The sequence below is a fragment of the Delphinapterus leucas genome, chromosome 2, assembly GCF_059928025.1.
Source record: "Delphinapterus leucas isolate spDelLeu-1000000601 "Yukka" chromosome 2, BTC_Dleu_Yukka2, whole genome shotgun sequence".
NCBI lineage: Eukaryota > Metazoa > Chordata > Mammalia > Artiodactyla > Monodontidae > Delphinapterus > Delphinapterus leucas.
In genome coordinates, this window is record NC_143130.1 from 59,258,998 (window position 1) to 59,272,886 (window position 13,889).

The window sequence follows — 13,889 nt, forward strand, 5'->3', positions numbered from 1 at the left end:
TGACTGATTAAGATGTGTTAAAAATATCTACTAAGCTTGTGGATTCCTGTATTTCCCCTATTGGTTCTTTTGTCTTTGTATTTTCTGAGGCTATGTAATCACATGAATACAAATTTAATTTGCTTTTAACTTCCCGAAGCATTGAAATTTTCTCACCTTTTCTACTAACACCTTTGCCTTAAAATTAACTTTGATATAAATCTAGGAAATCTTTCCTCTGCATTACTTGTGTTTAATTTCCAATATTACAGTTTACTTTCTATTTTTCTTGCTTGTTCTATGTCAATTTTCTCTTCTTTCTTACCTTTTTATAAATTTATTATTTGTATTCTCCTTTTTCCACCTTTTAGCTACTATTTCATTATTTAAAAAAACATCTCATTGAGAATCAGGAGAATACAGAATATTGAGTATAAAGACCTGTGCATGAGTCACAGACTGAATTATCACATGGCAATAGTAGATAGTACCAAGCCTTATTAGTGAATGTGTGTCTACATCTGTGGGATCCCTGAGAGTCAGCTCTGTTGCCATAGTGACTAGTGACAATAGTCATTGCTGGGTCCTTACAATGAGAGTGTGCTGTATTTGGCTGAAACCGTTTAAACAATTTTTCTCGTGGAGTCTAATCAATCATATCTTTGCATCTTTTCTCCACACAACCCACACTCATAAAGGAACCAAACGTACTAACCACTGACATTCAATTTTCAGGTCTACATTTATTTTATTTTACATACATACCTATATATGTATACATTTTCTCCTGTGTTCATATTTACTTATTATATATATTTTACACACATGTATGTATATGTATGTATATCTATAGATACATTATTTTTTTAAAAAAAACTTATATTCTTTCACAAACAAATGATTTCTCAGGAGACTTTTATGTACATATAAGCAAAGACACCAAATATAACTATATATATATAAGCAAAGACACTGTATATAATTATTGCTGCCTTTACATACAAGTGATATAATTTTGTAAACTTCTGCACATTTAATTCCTGCTTACCACTATACATTTACAGGTCAGCCCATGCAAATTTCCTTCTGCTTTTTTGTTTGTTCACTTTTTAAATGTGACTTCATAATATTCCACTGTTTGTCTCTGCTATTTTTTAACCAGTTGCCTACTGTTGGATTTTTTAGGCATTTCCAATCTTATACTGTTATAACAAAGGCTGCAATTAACATCCTGGTATTTGAATTATTTCATACATGTAGAATATACATGTAAGTCACATTTAAATAAATAGAATGACTGGTCAAGAAGTATGCATATGTAAATTTATGATTTGATAGTATCAAGTTTTCCTCTATGGAAAGTGTACCAATTACACTCCTACAAGCAATATATGAAGGTAACTATTTCCCCAACTGTCACCAGTGTGCTTTCAAATGTTTGCGTATTTGATAAATTGAAAGGAGAAAACTTAAACATTATTATTGGTGATGTTTGACAACTTTTCCTATCTTTAAATCTATTTGCAGTTTGTTTTCTGTGCAAGGTCTCATCATACTTTTATTAATTTCTTCATTATATTGTTTGTCTTTTGTTTTATTGGATCACTTTATAATGTATGGAAATAAGCATCTGCCCTGTTTTATGATTTCCTTGTTTTGGTAGGTTGATACTTTCTCCTGGTCTAGCTCATGTGAAATTTGTTAGGCTCATTTCAAGGTGGTCACATTTGTGAGGTAGTGCAGTGGTGAGAGGATGGGCCTTGGAATCACTTCACCATGGGCATATCTCTTAACCTCCCTACAAGGGGATAACACTATGACTTATCTTAGGATGGCTGGAAGGATTAAATGAGATAATGTATCTCAGAAAAGAAACTGAAACATAGTAAGCTCTGCACAGTTGCTACAGTTATTGTCAAAATTTCCTTTAAGACTTCTGTCAGTCATGTCATAGAAAGGCATTTTTGACTCTAGGACTTTAAAAGAAAAAAAATCCTATGTCGTTTCTGTACATTTTTAGTTTCATATTTACATTTGAAACTTTGATGTAAGTAGAATTTACACTGTATATAAAGTATGATATTTGGAGCCAATGCATTAGTTTTCAAGGTGACTCCAGAGCTTATCCAACGATTTTTATTTAATAATTCAAGTTTTTGTTTTAATATTTTTTCATAAATTCAATTCCTATATGTGTCTGTGTCCATTTCTGGACCTTTTTTATATACGTCTTTGATCTCACAATTAAAGTGCCAATACCTCACTTTTCACACTGCTGGCATATGATACTATGTTTTAGTATCTGGTAGGGTTTAATGGTTACTTATATTTCAATTCTAAAATATTCAAGCTGTACTGTTTTTTTTTTCCTTCATATGAACTTTCACAGACTTACCTACGTATGTACGCATGTATGTGCTTATTTATTTAAGCTATATATGATCTATTTTTACTTGTCTTAGTCTGTTTGGGCCTGTTGAAATTGAGGAGGTGGCCCTGATTTCTGAATAGGCTTTAGGGTCATCTTTCCCTGTCTTGAAGAACAGAGCATGTTCAGAGCCAAACAGTTCTTATGGTCCTGCCTGTCAAATCCAGGAAGTCTGACAGGCTTCATTCTGTCTCATCTCTGCCCTCTTAGGTTCAAACTGGCATTGTTCCTGCTGGGGCAGCAGGTTAGGCCGGCGATTCACACCCACACTAATCTCATCAACTGGTTGGTTTGCCACACCCCAAGTTTGCTCTTCTGAAGGAGCTTCCTTGTTTTTTGTAATATGAACAGGCTGAGAATTTCCAAAATCTGTATATTGTTTCCCTTTTCCCTATCAATGCTGTCTTCATTTCTCTCTGCTCATATTTTACTATGAACCGTCAGGGGGAACCAAGCTACTCCTTCAACACTTTGGTAACAAATATCTTTGGCTAAATGTCCATTTCACTGCTCACAAGTTTTATTTGCCACTTTATAACAAGGGCTACATTTTCTGTTGTCAGTAACATATTCCTTATTTCTGCCTGAGATCGCATCAGAATGGCTATTACCATCCTTATTTCTACCAATATTCTGTATATGACTTTTTGTGTGTATTCCCTGTATATCTCTGCCTTCCTTTCTGAGCCCTCACCAGTTACTTTTAAAAGCCTCCACAGCAGTATCAATTTTTCTAGCAGGCACCTCAAGACTCTTCCAACCTCTACCTATTACCACTTCCAAAACGACTTCCACATTTTTAGGTATTTGTTACAGAAGCACCCACCTCTCACTACCCCCCCATTTCTGTCTTTCTCAGTAGAGGCTACTATAGGATACCACGGACTGGGTGGCTTAAACAACAAGCCTTTATTTCTCACAGTTCTGGAGGTTGAAGTCGAGGTACCAGCATGGTTGGGTTCTTGGTGAGGCTCTTTTCCTGGTTTGCAGACGACCATGTTCTAGCTGTATCTTCATGTTGTGGTGAGAGAGTAACCATCTCTCTCATGTCTCTTCTTATTAAGGCACTAATCCCATTCTCGAGGGATGACCAAATTACCTCATGGTAATCGACCAAATTACCTCATGACCAAATTACCTCCAAATACCACCACATTGGGGATTAGGGGTTCAACATATGAATGGGGGGGCACAAACATTCAATCCAAAGGAGTAATTTATTAGGATTTTGTCAAGTACATAAATGAACTTAAAGAACTGACACATTAATATGCTGATTTTTCCTATCAAATTCCATGGTATACATTTTCACTTCAAGTATTCTTTAAGAATAATTGCTTATCTTGTTAAAGTGTTTCTTTTCGTAGCTTTTTCAGATTTATTGTTACTTATTTCTATATACTTTAAAGTACTGTTTCCATAGAAAATGTGTCCATTAAATTTTCTATATCTTTATATGTGAAACACATTAATTTTTGTTAGCATCTTACTGAATTTTTTTTAAGTTTTCCAGATAGTTTTGGATTTTCAACACAAAATATTATATTACCTCAGAGAGATAAATTTACATCCTTCTTTGAAAGTTTTGTATGCCTCATTTGTTTTATTTTGCATGCAACTGCACTGGTTATCAAAATAACACTAACTGGCAGTGCAGGGGTGGGGTCTACTTGTTTTTGCCTGATCACAGGAGCTAATTTTATGATTATATTCCTTTGCCTTATTAAAAGAATAAAAATGCTGAAATACTTTTTTTATTCTGATTTTTACTAATTTTAAATTTTGTATTTTTCATGATAAATCATTTCATATTATGAAATGATTTTCATAAATAAACCATATTTCAATAAATCACTTAATCATTTGTGTGTAAATGTGCATGTGTACTACACAGTACCATGAAATAATAATTCAGTATAAATTATGCATCATACAATGGAATATCATACAGCCATAAACAGGAAGGAAATCCTGCCATTTGCAACACCATGGATGATCCCTGAGGCATTATGCTATGTGAAATAAATTAGACAGAGAAAGACAAATGCTATATGATCTCATTCATAGGTGGAATCTGAAAAAAAAACAAACTCATAGAAACAGGGAGGAGACTGGTGGCTGCCAGGATAGGGGAGTGGAAGGTGGGGGAAATGGATGACGGTCATCAAAGGGTACAAATTTCCAGTTATAAGATAAATAGGTTCCGGGGATGTAATGTACAGCATAGTGACTATAGTTAATACTACTATATTGTATATTTTAAAGTGACTAAAACAGTTGATTTTAAAAGTTCTCACCACGCACACACAAAATTGTAACTATGTGAGGTGATGGATATTAACTAAACTTATTGTGGCAATCATTTTGCAATATATACATATATCAAATCATACATTTTACAACTTAAACTTACACAATTTTATGTCAATTATATCTCAGTAAAGCTGAAAAAAATAACAAAACAAAATAAAACCACATAAGTTGTCCTACTTTCCATTTTCCATTTGATAATAATTTCCAAATTGTGTAAAATAGCACTGAAATTATTTGTTCTTTAAAGGTTTTATGAAAATCCCTGTTTTTAGGGAAAACTGTATTCTGTGAAATAATTTATTCATGTTAAATGGTAGGTTATATTTTGTGAAGCTACTGTTTAATTAATTACATGTGCCTAGAAAATTATCAATTTCTTTCAAGTTTTGCAATTAATTGGCATCTGATTGAGTAATGTTCTTTCTTATGTTTCTTTAATAGAATCTCTCTTTGTGGTGAACCCCTATTAGGTGAATGTGTGGGCAACTGTGTATGGGCACTTTGTTTCTCTTTTTTCGTTTTCTTAAGTTGGATAATGGTTTATCTATTTTATAATTTTTAAAAAAATCAAATCAGTCTTAATATTTAAATTTTCTCCATTATTTATTGTTTTCGTCTCCTTTGCTTTCTTTAGTTATATGCTTTTGTGACTGTGCATTTAAAAAATTATAGATGTATACTATATACATGTACACATATACATATATAGTTAACATACCTCATACACCTGTATTGTACATAAAATTATATTCATCATGAATTTAGTGTTTTTTCAGATATACAAAGATGCTAAAATCATTATTTCTTTCGATGTATTAAGATAAAAATATTTTCTCATGTTCTACCATCCTGTTACCTGGAATATAACCTACTCTTTCCTGATGTACTCTTCTACTGTGCTATTTTTTTGTTAATTTTTCATTTGAGATTTTTTGACATCAATATTCACAAATGAGATTGGGCTCTAATTAACTTTGTATTGTACTGTATTGGGAACATTTTGATACCAATGTTAGGTGTCATTCATACGTTTTGTAAGTGTCCCCTTTCTTCTCTTCTCTGGAATGGTTTACATATATATCATTGCAATCTATTTAAAGCTTTTAGTAAATTTCTGGGACAAATGTCTTCTGCTCTTCTCTTTTTTGGGCAGTCAGGAACATAAGTACATTTCTGATAACTTTCTTTAATTTTTCATTAGCAATTGGTTTGGTTTGATTTACTTTGTATTTTAGATTGTTGTTTGGAAAATTACTTTGAAAAATTTAAATTCCTATCACATTTCCAAGTGCACTTGCCTCAGTGTAACAAGGGTTTATCTCCCATTTCTTTGGTGTCTTCTTTTCTCTGATTACTTCCTACTCATCATTTCCTATTTTAATTGCACTTCTACCTTTATTTGTGATTACATTAGTGGTTTATCTGTATATCGATTTTTTTTAAAAAAGCAGCTTTTTACATCTGCATTTTATGATCCACTAATTTTTGCTTTAATCTTTCTTAATTCTTTCTGCTTCCCAGTGTGTGTGTGTGTGTGTGTGTGTGTGTGTCTGAATGTTGTAGTTTCTTTAAAATTTACAGATTTGGATATCTATTTAATTATGTAATTTGTCTTTCTAGATACTATATATTAGTATTTAAGATTAGTTTTACTCTGAGCACAGATTCAGCACTATCCTATAGATTATGGTATATATGAATTTTCATTACCTTATTCTATCCTTCTAGAAGATTTTGAATTCACTCTTTCATCAAAATTTTTTTGAGAGAGATATTTAAAAGAATTTTCATGTGGTAGTGGTTTATTTTCTTGTATTGACATCAGAGAATGTTGCCTGTACTACTAATTTCTCAATTTGACAGTTTCACTGTGATCTAATACATAGTCAATTATTTTTTGTTAGTGATCAACACTGGAAAATGTGACATGCTACATTTTTTTAATGGCAAAATTCTGACATGTATTAATTTATTTCTTTGCACTAGTGTTGGGTTATTTTCCAAACATCCCTTTTTCCATCCCCACCCAAACTTCATTCCACACTTAGGCTGTAGTTTAGCATCTGCCGTGGAAACAGAAACCACACCCCCGTGATGTTCACAAAAGTGAAAAATGGAACACCATATAGCATAATTATGAACTGGAAATCTTTGCCTTTAAGTCACTGATATTCAGTAAACGGATTTAGTGAAGGAGTACTAGGTAAATTTTTAGCATATTTGTAAGTCTTTACATCCACCGAATTTAGATACATGAAGAATAAGAAAATCAGATTTGCTTCACCCAGGCATTCTTTGTCTGGTTAGAATGACACTCTATATATGGCACGAGCCCCAGGGTCTGAATACATGAGTCTCCTGGAGGAGGGGCAGCATACATTCTGAATCACTCACAGAGCAAAGCTTTGTATGGCAAGGGCTCCTTTGTTCCTGACTGCAGCAGGGGTGACTCAGCTGTCCTTATCGGCAGGCCCTTCAGACACTTCACCCAGCTTTGGATGTACTGACATCCCTGTTATTCGATCTCTCTCTGAATGAGCTGATGAGGGAAAAGGGAATCCCATTTTTTTAAAATATCAGCTTACTTATTTTCCTCATGTAGGCATCTGTCACAAATAATATGATTTGTTTTTTTCTTGTTATATTTTCAGGAATTGAATAGCACATTTTTAGTTTTAACTGATTTTTGCTAAAAAAAATTGCTTGGTCTTTTTGAAATTATGAACATAAAGGTAATGTTCCTACTTCCTAAGAAAATAATCATAAAATAATAATGTTACCTTAACACAAGTTCCAAAGTTTCCCAAAGAGAAAAACTTGGTGGAGTTTTAATTCTTGTGCAAGCTTTTCTCAGTTTTACAAACACACATAAATATCACTTTTATACATGCTGTTTTAAAAATACCACCTATGTTTCAAGCTTTGTCCAGGTTATATTTGATCCTCACAACAACCCTGCAAAATAGGTGGTGTTATACCCATTTCTCATATAAAGAAACTGAGGTATAGGAAACTTAAATAACTTGCTCCTGACTGCAGGGCTGGTAAGAAGCAGAGTTGGGATTCTAGTCATCCTTTGTCTGTCTCCCAAACCATTTTATCTTCTATACACCCTTGTCACACGCTATCTCCCGATCTTTATTATGATTGTTTGGTTCAAGATACTATTTGAATAGAAATGTGATATTTCACATTAGGTAGTGCATATTAGGACAAACTTTTCAAAGCTTTTTGTGCTTGGTTTAAAATGCCCTCCTTGACAGCATCGCCACCACTCAGTGCTCATGTTTTGAGCCTCTGGTGTCAGTGTGGTCTTTGAGAGTGCCCCATCTGGTCCTATTCTTTGGTTGTTTGGTTATCTAAGCCCCCTTTCCCCTGCATGACTAGGGAAGCCTGGGGGTAGAAATATGTTTGGATTTCATTTGGATTCACTCACCCTACATGCCAGCAACAGCCAGGCATCCAGGGCCTCTTGACTGATGAATTATTTGGATATCAAGAATCTAGAGGGGAAGGACCCCAGTGAAACAGGCTGATACTTACCCACAGAATCAGGAATCATGTAAGAAGGGAGAGGCAGTGTACAAATATGGGCAGCTGACGCACATTCTGAGCAGTGGACTAAGAAATACTGAGTCTGGCAGTCCACAGATAAAGCGCCAGGGCTCCCACATTCTGTAGCTTATTTATGCCCATCTCTGTCCCACCCGGCTGAACCTCCATATGTAAATATTGCACATGTGTTTCCAGTACCTATATTCAGTGGGTCCACCTGCTCTCAGTTATACATGTGGGGCAAGGGGCAGCATGGTGCCTATGCTCTGGAAATATACTACCTGAGGTCCATTCGCTGTTCCACTAGTTCATGCCTACGGGTCAGGGCTATATGGGCAAGTCATTTAACCCCTCTGTCTTATTTATCTCATCATGACGGTGCTAAAAATTATAGCAAGTACCTCATAAGGTGGTCTTGAGAATTAAATCAGTGTTTTGAAGAGTATAAACGCTGTAAATGCACCCTGTCTTTGTTGCACAGTCAGGGAAGTCTGTATCTCCTGTGACTTAGGCCCCCAGGATACTTTCAGCTATCTTAGCCAGGAGGAGAGCTTTCTGCAGTTGATATACAGCATTTTATACAGGTCAATTAGGTAAACTATTAAAATTGTGCTATTCAACTCACATTCTTTCTTTCTTTGCTTGTTCAGTTACTGAGAAGAGGTATTCAAATTGTCTACCAAGATTCTGTAGTTTTCTTATCAATTATTTATTTGTATATCTAATCTTATGGTACCACACATAAAATTGGAATAGTTTTATCTTCCTGGTAAATTATAATTTCATGTTTATATATCGTCTTTATTTATCTCCAGCCATGTATTTATCCTTAATGTGAACTACATCTGTGCTCAAAAGTCACAGCACCTCTGATTAATTTTTCATCCTTTACTTATAATGTTTCTGTATTCTTCTATTGGAGGTGTGTATTTTAAACAGCATATAGTTTCATTTTAATTTTAATCAAGTCTGCTTATCTTTGAGTTTTAGTTTTTAAACCAATTCCATTTAATATAATTACGGTGTATTTGTGTTTTAAACTTTCCAAATCACTATTGCATTTAGCTTTTGTCACTTTCTATATTTCATTTATTATCTTTCTATTCTTGCATTCTGACTGATTTCAAAATGTTTATTGTTCTTTATCTTTTAAAATCTTGTCACTTTTATGTTGAAAACTTTTGTCAAAAGCCCCTTCTTTGGAATGTCTAGAGATGACACAAAATATTGAACACAAAGAACTGTGTATCTGAGTCCAGGACTGTGCTGTTATAAAGATCAATGAGATGGTGGCTGAACTGCACGGGAATTCACATTTCTGTACTAATAACAGCAATGAACTATTAATGCCATCACAGGAATTACCAATGTCGTATTTTGTAAATGTCTACCACATTTGGATAGAGCCACTCAAATAGCTGTTTTCATTAGATGCTAATCACTGAAGCTGTGAAAGGGACAGAATGATTATTCATGTACCTCACACTCACACAACACCAAATCCTATCAGCCTTTGACCTTCAGCTTCCAGCTCTGTATTTATTTTATTAAATAAACATTATATTATGGTATACACCTTTTAAATATATTTTCAAATACATAACTTTCATACACACTAATATGCATATGTATGTATATATAGAATTCTTAAATATATACTTCCAAATATAAATAATTTCACATCAAGCTAAACAGGATAAAAACATGTAAACATATGCACCTGGTTCTGGTCAAGTAAAACACAAAACCACAAGGTAACCACAAGTTAAAGAGTGCACTTGAAGGGGAACAGGGGAAGGAACAGACGTGTAAACAACAGAGATGCTGAAGCTGCACCACAAAGCCCCACGAGGGTCCATTTCTTAAGACTGAAGTAGCAAAAAGCTCCTTGTTCAGTTAAGACTTCTCCTTTCACCCTGTCACATTTATTCTTGAGGGGCTTCAAAATGAGTGTGGAAATTCTGTAAACACTAGACTAGAACTGAGTCAATCCTGTTGAAAACAGAGATGACAAAGTAAACCATAAACTGACAGTCATATTAATTTCTCCAAACAGTAACTTTAAGGACGTTTTGTTACTTTTTAACACAGTGAAACACCATAATCCTGGGGAGCAAGAAATGGGAATGGGCAAGAAAACAGTGATGGATGCTCTATACAAATGGTTTCCGCAGCCCCTGTAAGTGACAGATGTGTCTATAAACAAAACACAGGCAAGAGCAGATGACAGAGCTTCAGCACACCAGACAACATGCCACAGCATAATGCCACAGATTCAAATTGAAATATTCTTCCAGCTCACAATGATGCAAGTCCCATAGGGCCTCTGTGAAGGGGAGCTCACTAGCTCCCAGTGAAAGAAAACACTTACGCAACAGATTGGCCAGCCAAAGCATGACAAGCTCTTTTTTACTGCTTTTAAAGGGCATGCTGCCCTCTCCCACCTGCAGAGGCTCGAAACGTTGACCGCGGCAAGTACTGGACGCCTCAGCACCCTGCCTCTGAGGCTCCTCTCCCTGGCCCTCAGGGAACGCATGTCTGTAAAAACAGTTCTCTCCAAATGGGCAGACCCTGCCTCGAGCAAAATACCTGCAGGTCTTGTGGCTCATTGCCTCCAAGTACTGCTGAATAAGTTTCTGCTTCTCTTCCTCCTCCTCCACCCAGAATTCACTGGGAATGACAAAGGTGGAGATGACCCTGCACTGCGGGCAGGACTTGACGACCCTGCTCCCAAACTGTCTGGCACTCCTCCACCTGCGGATACACTTAAGACAGTAGGTGTGGTTGCAGCTGGAGAGAATGCCAAAGCGGCAATCATTCAGGTTGGCTTTCTCATAGACAACCTCCATGCAGATGCCACACACTTTGTCCGCACTGCGCTGCACAGCAAACGAGAGCTCCATATTCTTCTCGTGTGCTTCAATGCAGGCCTTTACATGGTCTGCTCTCTGGACACCGTCCACAGGGTGCAAGACCTGCAGCCCACACATATCACATATATCTCCGTGGAGATAGATACAACTCTGCCCACGAAAGCACTGCCCCACGATAGCATCGCGGCAAAGCTGCTTCCCCATGCCCAAGGCAATCTGCTCCCTCTCAGTCACCGAGCTCTGCAGAGGAGCCTCAGAGACAGAAGGGGCCAGGCGGCCCCGGTAGGGTTGCCCCGGAACAAACTCAAAGGCACCCTCCCAGCCTTCTGCACCTGCTCCTCCGGCAGCTTCAAGGCCTGCACTGTCTGTCTTAGCTTCAAAGAAACCCCTTTCAGCAGCCGAGCCAATCAGAGGCAAGGAGCGTGAGGACGCAGCAGGGGGGGCTTCCGCCACTTCCTGAGGCAGGGGCTCCATGTGCGCAGCCGTGCTGGGGCCACTGTCTGCAGAGGCCTGGGGCAACAAACCGTGGCCTTCGCTGGCCACCTGACGGCCCGAGAGGTCGTGGGAGTATCGGCAGTTCACCCCCTCCTTGCACAGCCCATGCAGATAATACCTGCAGACGACTTGCTTTGTCCAGCTGCCGCTGCTCCGGCCTTGCAGCCATCTGGGCCTAGCCCCTCCCCATGAGGCCTGGGCGGGCCTCAGACGTGACGGGCGGAAGGGGGCCGGGCCTGGAGCCGAAGACCACCGGGAGGCTGGGCGCACCGGGACGGTGGGCCGGGGGACGACTTCCCCCGCTGCCTCGGCACCCCCAGAGGCCCCAGGTGCCTCGTGGGGCTCTGTGGGAGCTGCAGGCTCTTCCATGGCAGCTTCTTCTACCCCAAATGGTGCCGGAACTTCCCTGGTACCTCTTCCTTTCGGGCTTGAGGCCCGGAGGCCGGCAGCCAGCTCCTGGCCTCCTCCCTAGAAAATGTGCATCGTTTTTCACTCTCCCCCGCTCCCTGCTTCCTGTGCCTGTGTTCCTACTTCCTTCTCTGGGCAGGCGCGGCGGACACTTCCTGTGCGAGCAACGTCAGGCGTCCGCCGGGTCGGTGCGCGGTCGGTCCGGCAGGAATGGTGACCGGCTTCCTCCTGTGTTCGCAGCCGGCATCGCTGCCCGCTCTCCGCTCCGGCGCTGTCCCTGCTCTGCTGCGCTAGGCCCCTCGCCGTTCCGCGGCTCTTCGGAGCGAAGGAAGCACAGCCGTTTGAGGTTTTTAATGCAATCTGTTCCAGTGTTCTTTCACACGCATTGATTTCGTTGCTTTTTCATAATGTCTATTGAAAGCATCATAATCCTCGTGTTTTTTTTATTGCTCCCGTGTAAAATTCATCTTATTTCTGAACCATCTCACACATTTTATAAAGGCTTTGTCTGTTCACTCCGTTTTATGTCTGTGTGTCTTATTTTTTTAATTATTTTTATTTCTGGGTTTCTTGACCGTCACTGCTGGAAGCCTTATTTATTTAGTTGTGTTGACAAGACCTGATTTCTTCTGCTCTTTGTTTTCTGGAAATTCTTACGGGCTTAGGTTGGAAAGGCTTTTCGCCAGTGAGGCATGAGCAGGGTTCTGATCTGAGGCCACTTTAGCGCCTTTCAGTTCTTAGGTTATTGTGGATTGCAGGGCTCCCCTCCCACTGTGCAGAAGCTGCAGACTTCATTGGTCCTGATGCTGGCCTAATAAGCCACTGTCCCCTTTGTGTCCCCTTTGGCTTTTATTTTCTCTTTCTGGTTAACTCACAGTGGCTCTTTGTTTCCCCTTCTTTCTTTCACCCAGTTTTGTATGGTATTGTGCTGGGCCAGAATTTCATAGTATATTCTCTACCCTTCTGCCCATGAGTGGTACTTTTTAATTTCCACGCCTGAGCTGTCATTTTGCAGATATATGTTAATAGATTAGTAAAAAAAAATATTTTCCTAAATATAAAGAGTACTTATGGATGTATACTGAATTTTGTCATGTAGTTTTCTGCATTTCTTAAGAGCTGATCACGTTATTTTCTCTTTATTGTGTTATTGCGGTTATTTGCACTGACAGATTTTTCAAATGTTTAACTTACCGTTTTTTTCCAAGAATAAAGCTTTCTGGTATGATTTATTATCATTTTATATATTATTGGATTCTGTTTGCTTAAACAAGTTTCGTAGAGGGAATTTTATGGGCCAAATTTATATTTTAAAATGGAAGAAAGTATGAATATAGCAGAGAAATTACATTGAAGTAAATAATAGAGATAAGAAATTAAAGAAAAACAAACATGAAGTAGGGGGAATTAATCAAAATCCTTTGAAAGGATTATTGAACCTGATAAATTTCTCGTGAAATTTATCAAGAAAAAATGAAGAAGGCTCAAATAACCAAGATCAGAAATTTAAAAAGTGGTATCACTACATTAATAACAGATATTAAAAATCATGTGAGGATATCAGATACAAGGTTAGGCCATTAAATTTGAAAATTTGTGTGAAATGGTCATATTTCTAGAAACATATTTATTAATAAAAATGACAGGACCAGAAATAAAGAACATAAGTATTGATTTGTTAGATAAATTTAATCTGTAATTTAAAATAATTCCATAAATGAAAGCTTTTAAGGTTTTCCATCTGAAATAAATAGAAAGGCAAAACGGTCTATATGTGTTATTGCAAGTCCTAGCCAGTACAATAGGCAAACAAAGAAATAGAATATGTTAGAATCACA

At 37.6% G+C, this 13,889-nt stretch overlaps 1 protein-coding gene across 1 annotated transcript; it reads right to left on the reverse strand.

Annotated features, from left to right (window-relative positions):
• Positions 1–697: 697 nt before the first annotated feature.
• Positions 698–13,296, reverse strand: MKRN3 (makorin ring finger protein 3). Its single transcript, XM_022566431.2, is given in 2 exon segments — positions 698–10,609; positions 10,612–13,296. Coding segments are annotated over 2 exon segments (1,437 nt in total). The 5' UTR covers positions 12,013–13,296; the 3' UTR covers positions 698–10,573.
• Positions 13,297–13,889: the final 593 nt, after the last annotated feature.